The 23,029-nt window shown below is 32.9% G+C and overlaps 2 protein-coding genes across 7 annotated transcripts in view; one reads left to right on the top strand and one right to left on the bottom strand.

Annotated features, from left to right (window-relative positions):
* The first annotated feature begins 1,369 nt into the window (after positions 1 to 1,369).
* LOC105205240 (endothelin-converting enzyme homolog) lies at positions 1,370 to 21,342 on the top strand. Of its 4 annotated transcripts, none has more exons than XM_011174558.3 (13): positions 1,370 to 1,652; positions 8,802 to 8,915; positions 9,080 to 9,236; positions 10,102 to 10,311; positions 10,393 to 10,673; positions 11,957 to 12,055; positions 12,146 to 12,316; positions 12,897 to 13,045; positions 13,416 to 13,638; positions 14,083 to 14,542; positions 15,789 to 15,935; positions 16,014 to 16,153; positions 16,309 to 21,300. In XM_011174558.3, the coding sequence occupies exons 1-13, from the start codon at positions 1,641 to 1,643 to the stop codon at positions 16,483 to 16,485; spliced, it is 2,340 nt and encodes a 779-aa protein (XP_011172860.1). In that variant the 5' UTR covers positions 1,370 to 1,640; the 3' UTR covers positions 16,486 to 21,300. The 4 variants fall into 4 exon arrangements, with proteins under 4 accessions (XP_011172860.1, XP_011172861.1, XP_011172862.1 ...); XM_011174559.3 differs by lacking the exon at positions 1,370 to 1,652 and adding an exon at positions 5,010 to 5,024; XM_011174560.3 differs by lacking the exon at positions 1,370 to 1,652 and adding an exon at positions 5,554 to 5,568.
* Positions 20,379 to 23,029, bottom strand: part of LOC105205239 — a 64,215-nt gene continuing 61,564 nt past the window's right edge. For all 3 annotated transcript variants that reach the window (XM_011174557.3, XM_026130735.2, XM_026130734.2), the window contains one exon: positions 20,379 to 22,623. In XM_011174557.3, the coding sequence (XP_011172859.1) occupies positions 22,221 to 22,623 (403 nt within the window). In that variant the 3' untranslated portion in view covers positions 20,379 to 22,220. The remainder of the gene's footprint in view (positions 22,624 to 23,029) is intronic.

Below are 23,029 nucleotides of genomic sequence, written 5' to 3'. Positions count from 1 at the left end.
CGATTAAGTATTTATATAAGAATAAAATAATTATTAGCAGTGATGATATAATGTCTCAAGTGCTAGGAGTAACAATGAAGGACCTTGGGTTCAAATCTCAATTTTTCCGTCAATGTATTATTATTCTAGTTATTGAACAAATGATTATAAAGTTGAGGTGCTATTTGTCTTCAAATATATAATTGCTGATACGTCACTGCTATATTTGTAACTGCTATATAATTTGGGAGTAATATTTTATATAGAGCAAATATTTCGTAATATATCATAGTTTGTATATGTTGCTTTCTTTTATATAATATAAAATATATTCTTTTAAATGTTTTTTACAATAAATAAATTTTTTTATATTAACTTCTTTTAAAAAAGACTAAAAAAATTAATTATAATAAGATGATAGAAATATACCATCATTTTTACTTTTGAGAAAAGAGAAATTATATTATTATAACTGTAACATTATCGCAACTTTTATATTATATAACATGAAAGTGATACTGAAACTTATAGCTCTTCCACAGTGAACACACAACTGTGTCGACCGTATTTTGTTCTGACAAATGTAACTTTAAACGCAAGTACGTTACGAGAGAATAGTGATGTTTGTGAGATATCAATGATAAAATTAATCAACTATATTCATTTATGAATTTATTTAATGAGATTATAAAGGTGTAAATTTTTGAAAGATGGTAGCTTTGAGATTGTTGAACTTTTTTATGTTGAGCTTTATGTTGATTTATTTCGACTTTCGCGAAGAAATGATTAAAAGTTAAAAATTCATTGTAGAAGATATAATTAAGAATGGAACGATAAGTTAAAACAAATCCCTTTCTATTCCGCCTTCGGCATTTTTTCAGTAGTAGACGATGCTCGCGTATCGGCCAGTAGTAAGTGATGAGTATACATCAGAAGTGTATACATCAGTAGTGTAGGTCCAAAGTTATAGAATTATGAAAAAAATCGAAAACTAGAAATTCGTTTCCAAAGGAGCATCATTCAATTTTTCTGTCTTTGTAATTATTTTTTTCCTCTCGAAAAAAATAGAATGTAGACTAAATGTGCGCTAAATGAACGACAGTTTTGTTCAATCGCTCTATTTTCCATGACTAGCCGTTTTTCGCGCGATTAAATACGATACCTCGTCAAAAATTAGCTACGGCTAACGTGACGCGGCGATATATCGGAATTTCACGATGATAAGCCGATACTTGTCGCGAGGCGACGATAAGAGATGGCAGGTAGAACCGGACGAGCGAGAAATCAATATAAACGGGATTCGTGGGGCGTGCGGAGGGGAGAACAGGGGGTTGCGCGACGGAGGGTGGTAAGGGCATCCTCCCATCGAGAGAGGTGACCGCCGAAAGCCGTTTGCAGCACATTTTACCGGCCACGCTGGCGAAAACGACGCGGAAAATGCCGTAGAGTCGATGACAGCCGGAAACACCCAGTGAAGACCGTGTCGCCTTCTCTCCCCTGCCCTCCGTCTCCACTCTTGTCCGGCCACCACCCTCGTTTCTGCCCTTTTCGTCGCGATCGCTGCCCCCGACTCGCGTGTGGGCGCGCGTATTCCACCCTCAATGGTGAATCAATAATTAAGGTGACAGTGCAGTGATTGCGCGATCGTGTGCTGGGTCAAGATGTCGGTGAAGGTGAGTCCTAATACGTGCATCCGTGAACGCGAGCGTATATATGGCGGTTCCGGTTCCCTGACATGGGATTCCCGGCTGACTGGTCAGCGAAATAGCTTCGATTGACAATGAGCCGAGGCCGCTGGCGAAACGGTCCACCCTGCCTTCTGGGAGTACCGTTGTTATGTAACGCTCGCGATTGCAGATATTGATATATCCAATGACATATAGCGATAGAGGGAGAAAGACAGAAGAGGAGAGAGAGAGAGAGAGAGTGTGTGTGTGTGTGTGTGTATGTTTGTGTGTGAGTGAGAGGGGAGAAGAGAGGAAGGGAGGTTGCGAAGTTTAGCGAAGCTCATATCGTATTCTTCACGATGCCTCATTATCGTCGAGTAAACATTAATGATCGTAGGTCATGGCTTTATCACTTACGTACACATGAACTAAAGTGCAGCGTTTATCTTGACCGAGCCTAACGCGTTTTTAACGTAAATACGATTAATCGAGCTTGATTATTCGCGCGATGATGCAACGTATCTTCGTCTGCTATTTCGCGCCTGAATACATGCAACGTGCAAGCAGACGTGATCTTCGCGTTGTTTGCTTCGGCGTAGCGCGATAATCTAAAATCTGTCAGCGTTCCTATCAAAATAACTTCCGGAGTAAGATCCGCCCAGTTGGAAGCAACAATTAAATCTTTGCGACACTCATATATCTCTCAGCAAACATCCAGTTATAGTTGTATACTTGTTAGTTATAATTTCCTACTTAATAATGTAACTGTTTTGTTACACATTTGTTACATAACAGTTCTATTGTTGAGTAGGAAATTATAACTAATAATTATACAACTATAATTTGGTGTTTGCTGGGATGAATTATTTATGTTTATCCTCAAGCGCAAATCTCGAATCTCATGGCAAAATTATCAATCTTGCGATAAAATCGAGCTCTCAGCAGCTCTCAGCCAATTGACATTCTTTAAAGCGTGATCGACTTTTCTTAATATGATGTTCTAATTCGTTAGAATCATCTTCTTTTTGTTTTCATGTGTATACGAGGACGTGAAGCCTGCTCTAGTTTTGCGTGACGTTGTGCATGTGTTAAAGCCGACTGCGATTTGTTGATTTTATTAACGTCCGCGCGGTGTCGACTGCCGCATCAAGCCGCGAAATATTTTAATGACAATAACGGCGTCACAAGTGTCCGCTTCCTGCTGGAGCAAGGCCCTTCGTCGAAGGCGAAGATAAGCCGAGGGTGCTCGTGCACGCAAACGCGCGCGCGCGCGGCGCGTGCGTGTTCGGGACGCGCGCGCTTTTCGGCACGCATTCACGCACGCAGCAAACAGTGACACACTCGCGCGCTTACTTACGCACGCCGTTGCCACAGTGCAACGCGTGCGAGCGGCCGTAGTCGGCGCGTAACCACCGACCACGCATCGCTTCTTCCGTCTTTTCCAGCGAAGCTTCGGAAAAACCAATTGGAGTAAATGCATATTTTTGAGTGCTCGCGAAAGTATATCGCTCCTCGATTTGAAGCCTTTGAAAGCGATGCGTGATCTGAGACTTCTCTTCCTTTAATATTTGTCGATTATTTTTCGAAAAGTAAATTAATTGCGATAGAAGGGGCCTGTTCATTGAAATTTAAAGCGACTCTACGTAAACTATTTATGTGCGTCGTTATGGGAGGTTCTCTAACGTTTTATTAAATTTTTGAAACTGTTGATGAAGCTGATGCTCTTTGGTGAAAGTTTTATTGCAACATTTTGCTTCTTCCAATTTTTAATATCCAACTTTTAATTAATATCAAAATTAGAAGATTAATGTACAGACTCTTCTTCATTCTATTTAATTGAAACTTAATCAGTACTTTTCAATCGTTTATAATTAAAAAATGGTTATCATCGTATTTATATTAATTAGAAATCTATTTTTCTCTTTCTTTCTTTAAACTGTTCCAAAGATTTATAAATGAAGAAAAGAGTCGAAGTGAACTTTCTGAGCTAGAACATTGATAATGTACACATATGACACAATGAATAAATCATATGTGTAAACTTACGAATATTAACATAATTAGTTTCCAAATATATTTTAGAACGTCACGCATCATACAAAGGGATTTAAAACCAATGAAGATATACAAGTTCATCAATATAAAAACAAATAAAAATTCGATGACGGTTACAAGGGGCAATAAAGCGGTGATGTCAGCGTTCAATAAAACATTAACTATGTTTTAAACAAAGAATGAATCTCAATTACAATACATTTCAACCTTACTTGGTCTTTTTCAGTCGATACAAAAATTATTATATAAAATACCACAGTTGCGACAACGAATAGTAATATCACTACTCAATATATCGTATAATTTTTCTTGGCAAATTGTATCATGGACATATGGACCATTTAAACATCTGTAAATTTTTTTCAGATATATACGATTAAAGAAGATCAAGTAAAGTTGAAACATGGTATCGTGATTTTGATGTATTTTTTAGTTTAAAATATAATTCATGTTCAAATTAATCTTGAATTGAGTTTGCATCCTCACACTATTGCTCGTTGCGGGCGTTAACGAATTTTTTTTGGATTTGAAAACATAATCATTTATTTTCAACGTTTTTTTAAATAAAGAAATACAAATGCAGTAAATTCCTGGTTTATGAGAAATTTACCTTATATGTGAAAACTTCGTGCTAAAAATAAATCTCGCAAAAGTTGCTACATTTAAATTTTGAAACGCGTTCTCCCAGCAATGAAAATTTAATTGGTACGTTTGCATACGAAGTATCAGATGTTGGCCAGACATTTCCTCTTTCGAATGAAAAAGAGAGATTGTGACTAGTGTGACGCTAGCGATCGGAGCACGTGCAATGTGTTTGTCAATCTGTCATCTGCATTCGCTGACGCGATGACGTAAATACTATCAGCGAATCTCATCTTGAACGGAGGCTGCAGGTCAAAACGCGTACTTGACGGACGGTCGAGGAGAACTGAGGCACGCATTCACTCGTTTCTCGTTCGAGTACAGTGGTGTACATTCGCCCGGCCATGTGTCACAACGAACAATACGGATTCGCTCTGCGTTCTCCGCTGAATGTCGAGTAATTTGAATTCGTGCGAATTACAATCGATAGTTTAACGACGCGAGAGCTCTCTCGGCATTAAACAATAAACGGCCTGTCAAACGGAATAGGCCTGTTCCGATATCATTCAAGCGCTCCTTCAGAACGTCAACATTCTAGCTCGTAGAGCCGAGGACGAGTCGTATTTTTAGTACGGTCGTAGCTAAAATCGTAGCGTTGCTGCGCGAGAAGTTCGCGAGTGAATTTTGCATCCTCGACGAAGCTACCACGGGAATCGTAACGTGCGAAGCTCGCACGTTGAGGTAAACGCGGTGAAACTTGATCATTTTATATTAACAAACGTTATCCGCGACACGTAACATCGATTGCGATCTTCGGGCTAATCAGTTCTAATTAGTTTAGCCTTTTAGTTTCTTGAAAAATCCGATTTCGCTTGAAGCTGGAGCAACAAGTTAACTGCGAAGTGAAGAATGGAAACAGACGAGGATCTGGCGTTGAAACTCGCGACGATAAATTAATATATTGTATTTACAATTCAATGATTCAAGATTAAATTAGAGAACGGTGGTCTGCTATTGCTCCGGGATATTTAATCGCGATGCGGTTGACATTTTATAGATTTTATTTCCACGTGATCGCAGTGTAGCGCACGAGTATCGTGTTACATTTGAGTGTTGGTACTGCGTTTTAACGTTTGAATTGAGACCATTGCGCCTATTGTACTTCCACTCGACAAACTGTGCCATAAAAACAAACATCTGCTATGCAGATGAGGATTAGTGAAATACAATTATAAAACGTGTCTCTTTCGCGGAAGCTCTCTCTTCTTCATGAAAATTTCTCGCGGTGAGTGATCAACATACAGTTTTCAACTCATTTTACATATGGAAATAAAAAAGAATCAGAAATACTCGAGCAAATCCATATTTTTTGTTATATGAAATGGTAACTATGTACAGGATGTCTTATAAAGACCATAGCAACGGTAAACTCTTGAGATCATTTTAAGACGAAAATTTTAATATCAAAAAGTGTCGAAACTGCAACAGTTTTAAAATGAAAAAAGTCTAAAGTTAATAAATCAATGTCCAGAATTGACATGCTTGGATATGGCCCATCGCCAGGGTTGAATAGTAATTAGTTAAAAAGTTAGAAAGTTAATAACTTCTGAATTAACTTAGTTAATTTTTAATAAGTTAATTTTTAATTTTAATTAAACATTTTTGAAACACCTAAACTTTAATTTATTAACTTTTAATTTATTAATTTTTTTCCAACAAGAGTAATCCCAGAAGAGTTTATAGTTTTTTCATGCCAACTTTTTGGAGGCCAAAGAAAATATATAAATATTGGAAATTCGGCTACTTTTTTTTTTTAATATGTGTCCTGCTATGTTTATTTCTTTCAAGCAATTTGAATATTGATATCGTATATGAATCAATATACGAATTTTTGTAATAGATAACAATGCATATAAAGCAGCGATGTTTCTCGCAGAATAGTACTTTGCTGTGATTGCTATGCCGATATTTTAGCTAAATGTTATAACTTTAGTGTTTTTCGATAAATCGTGAAATTCCTACAGTGCAAACGAGAATTGGAATGGAAAACGGAGTGATCGTTCAATTTTTCGGATTTTAAAAAATTTATAACTCGGTAACCAAACTGCATGTTGATAAATGCCGTGATATGTTTTTTTTTTGGCCTTAAAAATCGCCAAAAAAATTGCCATCGATGAATATTTCTGGAATTTTCTTTGTCAGTTAAAAATTTATCTATGTAAAAAAACATTGTAAAAAAAATATATTCTTATATAAAAAGCAATATTTCTTCATTATTCCATATAAAATTAATTTACAAATAAAATATAAAATTTTTTTGATGATCTGTATTATAATTGCCTTAAGTAATTTAATTTTAAAAACTTGCGAATTTCTAATTTAATATGAATAATGCTTTTCAAAATTAACTTTTATTTTAACTTAAATTAACGTAATTTTAATGTAACTTTTAATTGAGTTATCTTTTGTTCATATAACTTTTAAGGTAATTAAATTAATTTTATAAACCATTAACTTTAATACAATGTTAATATGCAGTCCTTTCGTATAAATTTAGAAATGGATAGTTTTGATGTTTCGAGTTTTATATTATCATTATCTAGTGAATACAAGGTACAACGAAATCACTCCTTTGACTGGAAAAATGTCAAGATACTTAATTTTGAACCCAATTACAACAAAAGATTAATTTCTGAAATAATGCATATAAATGAACAAAAAATATGGGTTAAATTTAAAAACTGAACTTTTAGACGATCGTTATATTACCATCTTTAACACACTTGTCGATGTTTAGAAATATAAAAATAGAGTTTATTATTTTAAATACTCCAGCATAACATCTGCCTTAAATGTAGGTCATAGTCGTATTACCATATTTAAATACATCAGTTTCCAGTTAATTATTAATGGACTAATGAGAGTAACTGTGGTTGTTGGTGCGTAGAAATAATAACACAAGTTTATTAACTTTGCACACAAAAGCGCAGTACGTTTTGACTCAATTTCGTGTCATCCTCAAGTGTCAATTTCTCTTTCTTGTATAGTGTTACATGAGTACTCTTATGCAAGAAGCTCTCTAGCCGGGCAATTCACCGGTTTGAAGATCGGGACAATTTTTAGCTGGTTGGTACGCCAATGAACCATTTCCCTTGTTGGTAGATTAATTAACGATCACCCAAGAAGTCCCTTGTCAGAATATCAGTTTCCCTTGTCACGTCGACCAGTAAAGATCGCACACAGCATCTTAGAACTTTGTACGTGTGAGTTATAATTGCATCAATAAGAAATTGTACCTCACTTGACTATGCAACGACTTCAACGACAAATTGTAAGTTCGATTACATCAAATACATTTTTTTGCGAGATACGGTTTTAAGTATTTAATTTTAAAATGTTAAAATCATCATGGTTAAAAAAAGAACGGATTGCACGCATCGTTCGAGAAAAACCTACTGGTTCTTAAACTTCCGGACATGATTGTTTGCGTATCGAAAACGACGAATAAATCAACAGTCTTTTAGATTAATAACTTAAACTCACTTATTTTACTCATTGACTTTTGTGTTTTTATAATTGTTTGCGCTTGTAATTTGAAAAATGAACACCGTTGCGTATAGCCCTCCATAAATGTAATAATGCGCACACTGAAGAGAACTCCGTAGAGTGGAAACGTTTAATTGTGTTTAATACTTGAATTATTTGTGTTCAATTTTAAATTAAAGAGATATTAATTATACCAAATTTTTGCTCGTACTTATTGGCCTCACATTATTTAAATTGGCATTAAATTAAATTAAAAAGATTTATTAACTTACTAAGAATCATATTTAGGAACATTTATCGTACAAAAATATTACGATATGCCATATCTGAGAGCGCGCATTTTGGACAATTTGATTTGTGCCAAATTTGAACATTTTTAATTTAAAAACTATTGCATTTAAAAATTATATGACAGTTTGGTATATGAGAATTTCTTAAAATGATCTTAGGAAACTATTCTGAAACACACTGTTATGGTTTTTACGAAACACCCTATACATTTAAATTATGAAGAAAGACCTTTAAACTACAACGACATTGTTGTTTAATCAACTAACAAAAGGCGCAAAGTTATACATTGTCGCATGTGACATAATTATTTACGACTAATTGTCTTATCTTAAACATACGCGACCGACATACTTTGTTACATTATCTTTGTTTATGAGAATCTCTTTCTCTCTTACCGTTGCAAGGAAAATATTGAACTTTTTGGAAATCTGTTCTAAATCTCGGTTTGGTCGCGTCGTCGATATTTCTTCGTATCCCGATGTGCCAGAATTTCGACATCTGAATCGTAAAGATCAAACGATTCAATTTATTGTTGTAAGGCTCATATACGCCGCATGGCGTAGACTTATAATAACACTGTACTGACGGCTCGTACGTTCAGTTTAAATATTGCTTTGATTGCCTTAATCTGACGTCAAGGTTTTTGCGCGTAAAATTTATTTTCACATGATTGTTGTTCAGATGACGAGGTACAAACAAGCTGAATTCGAGGACGAAGACAGCAGCAGCATCGGTTCCGTTGCTCTAAATAGCGAAGGTATCAGTACATCTGCCACGCATATAAGATATCATACGGTGAGTGTGTTTCCTCGGTTCAACATTCTGGAATTTTTTATATTCTTTGAAATAAGAGTTTTACGAAAATGATCGTTTTAATGTTATAATTTTAAATCAGTAATTAGACAGACTGTGGCAGTCTTAAGTTGCTAATCGATACGATCGATACAAATTTGTTATAGGGTACAACGATGTGGAAGGCAAGAAGTATTTTGGAAAGATGCCTTCTCATAATTTGCGCTGTTTTGCTGCTAACGATTATAGTACTCGGCATTGTTATCAGTAGCAAAAATGGTTGGGAGGAGGCCCAGATTCTTCACGTCACCGCTCACGGAGAAGGTGACAAAAATATAATCACAGCTACTAAGATCTTAGTTGCGACAGTTTGAATTATCCAGCAAACAAAAATAAATTCAAATAAATTGAAAATTACAATTTATTTTAATTTATTCGAGTTCGCGCTTTAGAGTCCCGAATTTTGGGATTTAAATGAACTCAAATGGATTGAAATACGAAATGCGCTGTTCATCATTTTGAATTCGGATGGATTCATGTACCATCATATTATTTTAGGATTCAAATGAATTCGAAAAATCTGAAACGTTTTCAATTTGAAAATGTCGAAATGAATTTATTTTTATCCATTTCGATTTATTTTCGTTTACTGGACAAGTATTGCAGATTTGATTATTTTTCAATTACAATTCATATCTGTGAAAAATAATAGAGATGTGTCAAGGTTTTTTGCCGAATTGAATTAAATCAAATCAAATTGTTGAGATATAATTTTTAATTAACAATATAATTATAGTTAAGTCAAATTTATATACGTGAATGGTGAAAAAAGATTTTTTCTGTGTAAGTGAAATAAAATTACGATATAAAATTATTTAAAATATGATTTATAAGCTTGTCAATATATGTAATTCGTATTCGAAATTTACTCGATTCGATTCCTATTCGAATAGTTTGCACATCTCTAATAAAAGCGAAAAGTTTAATTAAGTAAGATTAATTGTAAATGGACATTGCTGCAGCCGATTGTATCAACGGTTTTTTTACTCTGGGCATTTGTCTTATTCTGATCGTAGTTTCATTTATCAGTGCAATCAGAAAACAATTATCTCGACTATTAACTACAATTAATTCTAATCAACGCTAATCAACGTTAGTGCATTGAGTTTTTGCTTATACATTGTTGCAGAAAGTACGCATTGCCTCACGGAGCAATGTGTAACGGTGGCAGCTTCCTTAATTAATAGTATAGATTATTCCGTCGATCCATGTGACGATTTCTACGAATACGCGTGCGGCGGCTGGAGAAAAAAGAATCCCATTCCGGATGGGAAAAGTGTTTGGGGCACGTTTGGCAAATTGGAGCAGGATAATCAGCTAGTCGTCAAGAATGTTCTCGGTAATCATTCGTAAACGAGCGTAACTGACGAACCTAACGAACCTTTATGTACGTATCTATCAAGTCGTCATTTTCACACAGAGAAACCACTTAGCGAAATGAAATCAAAAGCTGAGAAGAAGGCCAAATATTATTATATGTCATGTATGGATGCGAATGAGACGATCGAGACGCTCGGGGCGAAGCCGATGTTGGAACTGTTGGACAATATCGGTGGTTGGAATATCTCGGGCAAATTCAACATCAGCGCGTGGTCCCTACAAAACAGTATGCACGTTCTGCAAAATGTTTACAATATGGGTGGTCTATTCTCTTGGGGCGTGAATGAAGATGATCGAAACAGCACTAGATACATAATTCAGGTGTGTATAAGCAGATTGCAATAAATTAAACTACCCAGTGAACAGAAATGGATTAAAAATTTGTAATTTATTTTAATTCATTTAAATACATGTTGAATTCAAACATAGCAGTGTAAGTCATTTCAATTCCACGTCATGGATTAAAATGGATTACGTGGCTTGCGAAATTTTTTGCATTGAAAAAATAGAAATCACTTCGTTTCAATTCCGTTTTATGGATTAAAATAGATTATATGTGGATTAAAATAGATTATAAAATAAATTATTATATAGGCTCGTATAACATTTTTTGAATGAAAAAAATAGATATTCTGTAATTTCAATCTCACTTGATTAATTAAAATTGATTCAAGAAATTTTTAAACTTTAATTGGATAGAAATGGGATTTATGTGGCCAAATTCAAATTCTTGATTTAAAAAAAAATTTATTTCTATCTATTTTTGATTTTTTGAATCCCTTTCTGTTTGCTGAATAATATGTGTGTGAAAAAGACAAGTATTACAGCGTAAAATTTTGTTCTAAAATATTCTAATGCGAATTATAGATCGTCTAAACGAATATTAGATAGATATTAAATAATAAGTTAATTATTATCGTTTTCTGCGCGTGCAAAACTTATTTTAATTATAGTGGTAGTGATAATACAATTTTTGTTCCTGTTATTATCGTTGTAGAGGTGGCGTGTAATTAGAACTGAGCGGTTAATTAAATTAATGGGAAACTCATCTTTCAAAGGAAATATAATAGATCGAGTTACCTTCTCATTTTTCACAAACATACAACTTTTATAAAAAAGAACTATTATAAAAAAAATTGTAGGTTTTTACTTATATTAATTATTCTAATATTAATTTAATAAATTTTAATAATTTAATATAATATAATAATTTAATAATAAAATTATATTAATTCTTTATATGATAAAAATTTATTTATTTATTTTATCTACCCAGCAAACGGAAATGGATTCAAAATACTTAGACAGAAATAAATTCAAAAAAATCAAAAATTTGGATTTGGCAATTACCACACAAATCCATTTTTACCCAATTAAAGTTTAAAAATTCCTTAAATTTTAATCAAATAAAATTTATTCAAATGAATTGGGGAATATGGATTACAAATTTTCAATCTATTTCCATTTACTGAGTAAATAAAATAAAATAATAACAAGGTTTGCAACAATAAAGTATAAGATTTTTTGGTTTATCACAATGTCGGTTAACATATATTATTAATACGTATTTATCATTGTAACGTATTACGTTTGCTGTTTCCAAGATCGATCAAGGGGGTTTAACACTACCAACTGCGGACAATTATCTCAACGTAACCGAACATGGCAAGGTCCTAGCCGCCTATTTGGACTACATGACGAAGGTACACGAATAATAGTATTCGCGTTTACTTCGCTATATGTCGTATTTCCTTGAGGACGAGTCGAGTACAGGTACTCGTGCACGTTTTTAGATCGGCGTGCTCTTAGGTGGCGACGAGAACTCTACGAAGAAACAGATGCAGGACGTAATTGCGTTCGAGACGAAGCTCGCGGAGATCACTATACCGCCCGAAGATCGCAGAGATGAGGAGAAAATTTACAATCTAATGGGGTTAAATGAACTGCAACGTAAAGCACCCTTCGTACGTTTACCACCTTTTATTCTATATTATATATTTTGATTACGCATACGGAAAGAACGGTTCTGCTGAATGTCCTATGTAATTATTTTGATGATTCAACGAAATTTATTTTCAGATCCGTATTTAGCCAGATTTTTAAACACTTTATTCAGCACAACCGTGCTTATTTTTCATGCATTTATTGCGAATACAACTCATGTTTTTCCGTTGTTGTAACATTTCCTTCGATGAACTGATATATTATTTTAGTGCAGATATACTATCATGATATCATGATAGTAGTATCGTGATTCCTGGATATAATGCTGTTCTAATATGACATACTATATGATAGCTTATTTATCCTTTATTAAATCCATCACATTTTACTACGTTCTATCATCTTGCTCTATTGTATCATGCTATCATGTCTTACTGTTTTCATATTTTGTCACGTTTTTTTTTTATCAAACTTCGCATTATATCCCTTTAATAAACATGAAACATTTCTGGACTATATTAGGACAAATAAGATGATTACTTTTTTCGGGGCAAAGGATGTCAATAAAATATGACAAACGCAATTTCTTTATGTGTTTAGATGTCGTGGGTAGAATTCTTCCAAAACGCTACACGTCTCGTAAACAAGAAGATCAACAATAAAGCGATGATCGTAAATTTTGCACCAGAGTACTTTGTAAAATTGACGAAAGTCGTGCAAGAGTATAACAGAACCACTAATGGAAAGATGTACGTATATCTGCCAGACGCATCGGACGTGGCGCACTTGTTTCGAAGCGCGAATGTTGCGCGAAATCGAATTGATTTATAAACTTTTCATCCGAATTATTAATATGAGTTTATCTTGACAAATCTTTTAACTTCATGTTTTATCGCTAGGCGATTTTTTAAATTAAAACTATATGTTTGACAAAAATTAATACAAATAAATTTGTCTATTATTTTTGTCGACGAAATGTCGAACGCCAGGTTTATCAAGAAACAGCGTTTCAACGATTTCGAGAAGTGCGCGATCAGTGAATTATGCGTATATTCACAAAGTCATCGATCCCATTGAAAAAAATATCAATCTTTTTCTCTATCTTTTCTCTTTCCGCAGAATACTGAATAATTATCTGGTTTGGCAGACCGTGAGGTCCTTGACAGCGTTCCTATCGAAGCCGTTTCGCGATGCTTACAAGGGTTTGCGGAAAGCTTTATTCGGTTCGGAAGGCCACGAGGAGCAGTGGCGTTATTGCGTCAGCGATGTTAATAATGCCATGGGTTTTGCCATTGGGGCAATGTTCGTCAGAGAGGTTTTTCACGGCAAGAGTAAACCCATGGTTAGTTCACATTAATGTCCCGATTTAGAAAAACTTTTTTTTCTAGTTTTCTTTTTTAATATAAAGTGAAGAAGTAACAAGCTTTCAAAATAAAATAGAAAATAATAATTCGTTGTTTTAAAATACTTTAAGATACTGAACGACGTTAAGATACTAAAAAGAGTTGAGTAATAATAATCAATTGTAGGTACTGAGCTTTAGTGAAATAATTTCCATTAAATATTTAGTTAATATAACCACATATTTAGCAATATTTAATAATCGTTGGATAATCATTTAATAATCAATTGGTTATTATTATTATATAATCAAACATTTTATTGAAAATATTTTACCAAAGCTTTATTATTACCGAACTCCCTTTTTTAGTGTATGATTTATATTTTAGATACATATTTTAATATGTATAATAATATTTTCTTTCGTTTTGATTGCTGATACTAGGCGGAGGAGATGATCAATCAAATTCGTAAGGCATTCACGAAGAACTTGAAAAATCTAGACTGGATGGACGCAGAGACGAGAAAATCTGCGGAGGAGAAAGCAAACGCAATCACCGACATGATCGGTTTCCCAGACTTCATTTTACAACCCAGCGAACTCGACGAGCGTTACAGAGATTTGGCGATCAAGCAGAACGAATATTTTCAAAACACTTTGCGCGTGAACAAGTACAGTTTCCGTAAAAACCTCGAGAAACTTGATCAGGTGGTGAATAAAACTACTTGGATAATGACACCACCGGCAGTGAACGCTTATTACACACCTACCAAAAATCAGATGGTCTTTCCCGCTGGCATCCTTCAGAGTCCGTTTTACGACATGAAGAATCCCAATAGTTTGAATCTCGGCGGCATAGGCGTTGTCATGGGACACGAATTAACGCACGCCTTCGATGACCAAGGTATGATTTTAAAAATAAAATTGAGTACTATATTTTTACAACCTCATAATAGAAAATAAAATCTTGATGTGTTAATTAATTAATTATACAATTATTATGAGAAAAAGTTTGCTTTAAATCAAAGATTATCAATATTTTATTTAAAAAAATCAATATTTCTACATATATTTTTGTAAATGTATTTACATAATTGCTGATTATAATTTTTATGCAAGATTTCATCATATAATTTAATAAACGTGGTTCTTTCGGGATATACTTAGATGGGTCGAAACGAGAGTCTAACTTCGTGAATTTTTTATGGAAAAACGGAAAGAGACAGAGAAGTGGCTATTTCATTGTAAAGATCATACTTTTCTTTATTTGATATTAAAATTTTATTGAAAAATAAAATAAAGTGATATCACTAATCAAATTTGTCTAAACCGTAAAACAGTGTTTTCAAAAACGCATGAGCTCTATCTTGCAAACCAATCGACTTGCAATTTTTTACACTTTTCCTAAATATTAAAAACTTATGTTTGATGGAGGATTTTTTACGATGTTAATTTTTTGTAGCAGTTAAACATCGAACAAAGTTTATAGTAAAAAGTCACTTTGTCAACTTTGGCCAGCTGCCATTTTGTTCAAATGCAATATTTCGAGAAACGATTACGTCAAGTACTGATCTGTATTTTAACTTTAAAATGTTTGTGCTATTTTAGTTTCTAATGAGTTCTGTAGGAACAGCAGTGGACGGTGGTTTTCAAAAACATAATTCAGAAAAATTTAAATACGATACCATTTTGTATTATTTTTTTAAAAATAAAACGTTAATGTTAAATAGAGGAAAGTATGATATTTACAATGGAATGAATGCGACTTTTCTATTTCTTTCCGGTTATCCATAAAAAATTTGCAAAGTTATATCTTTTGATCCGTTTAAGTGTATATTATAGTTCCCTTCAAAGATCTGTGAAATATTTTACATATTTATGTATTATGTAAAAAGATTTTCACTAGCAAACATTGATAAAAATTTGTATATATAAATTTTGAACATTTTTATACTTTTTGTATATCATAACTTGTAGTATTACTTATAGTCACCAGTGATAAAAATAACAAATAATTCCAAATTTAGTCGACAAACTGGTAAATTATTACTGGTTAATTGTTAAACAAATTTGCCAGTTTGTTGACTAAGTTTGGAATTTTAAACAATTTTACTTCTACGCTAGTTACATATTTGATTAATATCGGGTAGGTCGGGAGTACGACTTGCATGGAAATTTGCATCACTGGTGGAACGACGCTACGATAGAGCGATTTAAAAATAGGACCGAATGCTTTGTGGAGCAATATAACCAGTACCAAGTACAAGGTCGAAATATAAATGGCCGACAGACGCTGGGTAATTTTATTGATTACAAATAATTGCTTACCAATAATGGAAGTATCAGAATTTAGACCGATCGATTGTAATATACAGGGGAGAATATTGCTGACAACGGGGGTCTTAAAGCAGCGTATCACGCTTATCTTTCGATGCCTAAGAGTCCAAAGGATCAACTGCCGCTACCCGGTCTCAATCTGACGCATCGTCAACTATTTTTCCTGAATTTTGCACAGGTTATTATAATAATTAATAATAAATAATAATTATGACGGATATATCAAATCGACGGAGAAGCTTTTACACATAATAATCTTTTAATAATAGTTTGAAAACATTTTTATAAGCATAAGCACGGTGATCGTTTTAATCACACGAGAAATGTCCACAGATTTGGTGCTCCTCCATAACGTCCGAGTCGGTGATTCTCCAGGTCGAGAAAGATACTCACAGTCCGCCGAGGTACAGAGTGATAGGACCACTTTCGAATCTGCCAGAATTTGCGACGGAATTTAACTGCCCTAAGGACTCAAAGATGAATCCGGCACATAAGTGCGAAGTGTGGTAACGCCTCCTGTCTATTCCGACTGATTCAGTTCCCGGGGACAGTTCGGTTGAACTCGATTTTCGGTGTCGTGGGGATATCGTCGTGGCTTCCACGTAACGGGGGATACGTGTCGCGGGACTTGCTCCGGACATCGAACTATGCACTTTTTAATTCATTCACATATCACCACTTATCGTGAGGATAGCTACTTCAAATTTCTGCGAGTCTCTTTGTCAGCGTATGATTTTGTCACACTTTTCAAACGATCTCGGGAAATAGTGGGGAAACGTTCTGGCACCTTCTTTCAGCTGTGCAGAAATTTATTGGCTAATTTTACATTGACCCTCTCTTATTGTTTACTCTGACATATTTCCTCTAAAATTTGAAAATGCTTTTTGAATCTTGTTTATTACTTTCTTTTTTTAATGTCTAAATTTTGGAATTAACAATTCGCACTGAATTCTCCGTCAGCAAGTCAAGACTTACACGAGTTACTTAGATCGTGCGAAATATCATACGCATTTTTAATGTTACAAATTTCGCAGTCAGAATACTCTAGCACGTTTTTTAGACTTATAAGAAGTTTATTTTAAAAACTACTTACTTTACTAGTTAGACGGAATTCGGACGTTGGGATCGCAGTAATGTGACACGCGCAATGCGATACGCTGTCGCTGACGTCAAGAAAAATATTTTTAAATGCTTATTTGTGCATGGAAAGAACAGTTTTGTTGAAATGTTTGAAAATTTAGCTAACAAGGTTACAAATCTAAAAATAATTTTGTTACGCAATCAAAATAACTGTGTAAGACAGTTAAAAATTAGTTGCCAGATAAAACATTTTGCAGCCTTACTCATTACACTTGAACATCCTACACAGTCATTTTGATGACCCAACAAAATTATTTTCAGATCTATATCCAGCTAAATTTTGTCATATTTAAGCAAAACTGTTCTCTCCGTGTGCTAAATATTTTTCTCCCATGCATGTCAAGTATGCGCTGGAACGTCAAATATGTGCCTAGCATACACTTGGCATTTGAGCGAATCAAAGATTTTTTAACTGGAAGAACATCTTTAGAAAAACTGACTCAGCTAAAAATATAAAAAATTTGAGAAAAATTTATTTTGTGAATTTATCCGCAGAGAGAAATGTTTCTTTAGATTTAAAAATTTTTTTAGAAGAAATTTATGCATTGGAACAATCCAATTAAATTTAAATAACGAGAAGGTTATACCGGTCTTCGTGTTTAATAATTTTCTACGTAAATTTACAAACATTTACAAAATTTCCCACAAACTGCGCGCCGCATATTTACCGGACTTAAAACACAGCTTAATTTTTATGTAGAATCAAAAAATGTAATATTACAAAAATTAAATTGCTAATTAATTTAATAATTTTTAATTCTTACAAGCATCATTATTATTTCCCCTTATCTTAAAATATTGTAAAGAATTTATTGCGAGAAATATTTCCTCGATCATAACTTGAATCTAGGTCCCCCAACATTCCATGCGAATGTTTTAGCCCAGTGACTAAACGCAATCTTTTATAAATTGAGGGCCATTTTCAGAAATAAGCAAAGTTTTGCGGACCGCACATACACACACACACACGCGCGCGCGCACGCACATGTATATATTGTTTATATTAATATGAATACATATGTATGTATAATAGACGAATAAAAAAAATTACATCTTAATACTAATAAGAAAATAAAAAAATGTTAACATAATTTATAAAAATTAAATTTTATAAACATATTTATTTATGGAATAAACTACATTTTTTAATTTAAATTCTTAAAAAAATACTTAAAAACGCAAAAATGAAACTGTAAACATTTATTGCATTAAAGTAATATTTGATGAACATATGATTTTAAATTTTCGACTATGAGTTGGCGGGCCGCTGGTTGTGTATCACTGTCTTAGCTAATCTAACTAAACCAACGATTGAACTAAAAAATGTAGTTGGTTCTAACTTTTTAAGTAATATTATCTTTACCTTAAAGTGAATATTTATTTAAAATAATTGAATTTCTTTACTTAAACAATGTTATTATTTCAATGTACTATTATATTGTTTTACTTCAATTATAATTTTATTTTTACATTAAAAAAAGTTTTTTTTTAACTTTTAAATAAATTCAATGTTTCGACAATTTCAAAGTATTAAGAGAATTAAGACCTTTTATTATTACGGTTACGCCGCGGCCTTATATCCCTTGTATACTGAAACTTATTTACGAGTTATTAGCGGTCTCGCCACATCTGATAATGGATCAAACGAGTGGAAAGTTCACGAGGCAAGGTTGTAGCAAGGTTGTTGTTTAATGTTATAAAACAAAATGTTTTTTATTTTTAACAGTATAAAAATACCTTTTGAACAGTCATGTTTTCTGCCAAACATTGTTCAATGCAACATAATTTAAAAAATGTATATTTAGCATAATAACGATATTTAATTTAAAGTTATTGTTTCTATGAAAGAAATACTGCAAAAAAATACTGAACGTAAAGGAACATTTTTCTCTGTGTTCTTAAAATTTTTAAAATCAGAAGTTATCTTTAGAATTCTCTTCGGCATTGAAGAGACTGTAAAAATAGATCTCACACACTGCAATTTCTGACTACATAGATTGATATTATAATTTGGAGGAACCAATTGTTTTCAATTCAATTTGAGTATTGTATATTTGTTATGAGATATGGTGCTATCGGCAGTGCTAGCATAAATATACTTGCGAGACGTTGTTTGATCTCATGCCTACAGGATTGTCAAAGTATAATTCTATACGTACTTTATTCGAATTCTATTGTATTATAATATTAAAATAGTGCGTTTTTGTATGCAATGGCTTACACAACGTTTTGTTGATGAAGATTAAACGGCGTATTTGTAAATAATGTGATTTCTAGATCGAGAAGCTTATATGCACTTGTCACAAGAATGGCGTAGACCTTTGCTTGTTAGCGTTAATTTTATCATTGCGATTAATAAGAAGTGAAAATCTCAGTGCAATAACCAGTCGCGATGGAGTCAGCTCAAAGTGCTAAAGTTCCGTTACTAGATGAGAGCAAAATCGATGGTGGACATATCTTAGCAATGTAGATAATATGGGGATTACCGATACATTTAGTTTTTAGTTCTTTATGTGCGACCATTGAAATGAAGAGCTCTGTACACCATACCTTTCAATGCAAAGGGGACTTTCAAAATATCACTGCAAAAATTCGTTCAAAAATCAAGAAGAATCGGCTCTGCGAAGTTACAAATTACTCAAATTTTATTTAATTTTGCAGAAATAAAACCCTTCTCATTTATTTGTTTCAAAGATATAAAGTTCGTTCGCATCGTATACTCCAATTTACTCGTGCTAAACTCCAATGTGTTCCAGTACATTTGTGACAAACATATTGGAGCGCATTGGAGTAAGTAGGAGTATGTTGGAATATGCGACGAGAATAAATCTGCTGTATTGAAATTAATGACATAAAAAGTAATAGATTGACTACTTGCTAAATGATGTGAGAAAGCAATTTAATATTTTTAACTTATCATTGGTATGCTTTAAAAAAAAATTATATATATAGAACAAATTCAAAAGGAATACAATATTTTATTAATAATCTATATATGGCGCATCATGTCTCTTTCATACGAAAAGTATGTATCTACGTGTAATTCATTTTATTCTCGTTAATGAATTTTTCTAGTCTTCGTGAAAAAACTCCGATCATTGCAGCTCGAGTGAGTTTTGCATGTTTCAAAACAGATGCCAATCAAAATCTTATCTTTCTTATTGTGGAAATAAAAATAAATATATGAATTCGTCGTTTTAAACGAGAAACAGAGTATTATAGGTAGCCAAATCTTTCATTGTATATTGAATAAGGTACACTTATTATCCATGCACATAACAAATTTATTTAAGGTTTTACAAGCCCAGTAATTATTATGACGTTCGTATAAAGATTGCAACAGAGCGGAAAGAAGATATTAAAAAATTAAACACGATTACGCTTAACGTCGTCTTAAGTTGCGCCGTTAAATATTAAATGAAATGCGTTATACTTGTCAGAATATTGTAACGTTAATCCTAGAAGAGCCCATATACCCCCTTCCCCCATACTATCATTACGTACTGAGGTCACAATCGTCATAAATACATTTTTCTCTTTATCTGTCCTATTTAACAAAGAGGCAAGGAATTTAACTCATCAGACTCTCTGAGAAAAGTATCTTAGGACAGAAAATAATCAAACGCGTTAATACATTTTTATGCGCGAGGAAGTGTGGTGTCTCGCAAGATAGAGAGATGCTAAGGTCCGTTGGATATCTAGAATTAAATCTTAGGGTATTAGCGTTAAGTTTGTCAGGTTTGAAAAATCGAGGAATCGATAATGCGGAAGCGAGGAAGAAGTGTCGTGGTGCATTCGAATCTACGATTCCTCGCTGAGACTGTTATTCTCGCTCACTCGCTTCCGCATTCCCCTTTTCAAGGGTCATAAGTGGTAAAGCACCACATAAAAAGAAGCCAAAATTTCTTTAATTACGATGTAAGATCCGTATAGGCCTTAAATATATGATGCCGATGCATAATGCATTTGTAAATGTCCATTGTTTATAATTGTGAATAACTTGTAACAATGAGAGGAACATCGTTTCTGCGATTATAATTGTTGCGAGTTGTATTCGAAGAATACAATTTTGCGTGTAGTTTTGCGTAACGCAGAAAAAAATGTATTGGTCAATGACGATGTTCGCCATGATTATTTTTCTGTATTGTATATTATGTACTATGCTTATAAATATTATTATTATTATTAAATCAAAATTAAAGAAACGGAGCAAAGCTCTTACGCTCACTGCTGATATTATGCTCTAATTATATTCTTTGCATTTTTTTCTTTTATCAAAGTCGGTGTGATGTAATATTTATTAACGTATTACAACAGGGTGTTTATCGGGAGCAAAAATAAAACCTTTTTCAGAGCTTCTTTTTTCACTTTTGAAAATCATGAATTTTTATAGGATTTATTGGTAGTTTAGTAAAATTTTTAAAATTTTACTTTTAATTTTTAAATTCTATCTCTCTTTTTAACAAAATTGCTTCTTTGCTCATTTCTTGATAATGTAAAATGTCGACAATCGATTAGTAATAATTATAACATATATATCCATTTTCATACATCTGCACTTTTAATGAATTTGATTCGTGTTGCGGACAGATGATTATACATACGTATATACTTTTTCTTAGTTCATTGTTATGTGTTTCTAGTACTCAAATTTAATTTTTAAAACTTGTTTGTGTTTGTACAATTAAAGGAATGTTAAAAGCTGCGTATGAAAAAAGAAATTTATTTCAAATTTATTGCTGCATTAAAAGACTTTGCAATTTTGCTTGGAATTTTGAATAAAATTCCTGGGAATTTTTAAGGAATTTTTTTACAAAATTTGAGTAAACACCCTGTTTCAACATTCTCTTTGAAATCTGAAGATTTCTAAATTTTAAGATCAAATTATTTTTTTTAAAGATTTTTTTCAAGTTGAATTAAGACAGTGCAAAAAAATATTTAATATGGCAAACAGTGAATATAACGTTTCGATCGTATATAACCTTTAAAACACTAAACGAGACACTAATCTCTAGTTTACCTTGTTTTCTGAAAACGTAAAAAAGATTAATTTCGACATTCTCATATATTTATGGCTGCATATCTTATAGCCGCAAGTCCTACATTTACCATCGATTAATTCGTATTTTGACATTTTGAAGAAATTCTGGATTTTTTAAACTTTCAGACAATATCCAGCTAAGCTTCCGACGCTGCTCAAGTCGCGATCTTATTTTATAACGCTTCTCCATTAAACTCAAGTTGTTGTCATGTATTCCCAATAATATTGAGTTAGAATTCTTTAATTTTCGCATATGTTGTAATTTGTACCATATATTTTCGAAAATGCAGATGAGTGCACTAATAATCATCATTATGTAGAACAGTCCGGTAGTTAAGCGAACGTGCATATATTCGACAGGTTGGAAGCTGTTTGATTGAAGATAATCAGAGTGACTGTAAGTTTGCTGTGAGATCCACTTCTTCTCAAGAAAATTCAATATTCCAGCCGAACGCATACGCATCAAGCTGTACAAAAGAGTTGCAGATATCTCTCAATTAAATTAGAAATGAAACAGAAGAATCATATATAATTAATAGATTAGAACCAGGCAAATTTTGCATATTTTTTTGTTCCGACTACGCATGCTATAATGCTGAGAAGAAATAAAAATGGATTCGATAGAAATATTTATTTAAAGGATGTATCTAAATCCTATTTGAAAATCCTATTTGAAAGTATTTGTGTCGTAAATATAAAAAAAGAAAATAGTATTTAACATTTATATACATTTACTTCAAATGAGATATCTTTTTTTACTTTTTGATATGTTATGGATAAATAAGTTTTCTCTATTTTTTATTTATTTTCTTAAGAGAACAAAATAAAAAATAGTAAGATTAATTATATAATTACCCAGTTATTTGATAACCA

Source organism: Solenopsis invicta, chromosome 6 (genome assembly GCF_016802725.1).
Source record: "Solenopsis invicta isolate M01_SB chromosome 6, UNIL_Sinv_3.0, whole genome shotgun sequence".
NCBI classification, from domain to species: Eukaryota; Metazoa; Arthropoda; class Insecta; order Hymenoptera; family Formicidae; genus Solenopsis; species Solenopsis invicta.
The sequence above is the reverse complement of the archived record's forward strand: the minus strand, read 5'-3'. Positions and strand labels throughout refer to the sequence as shown.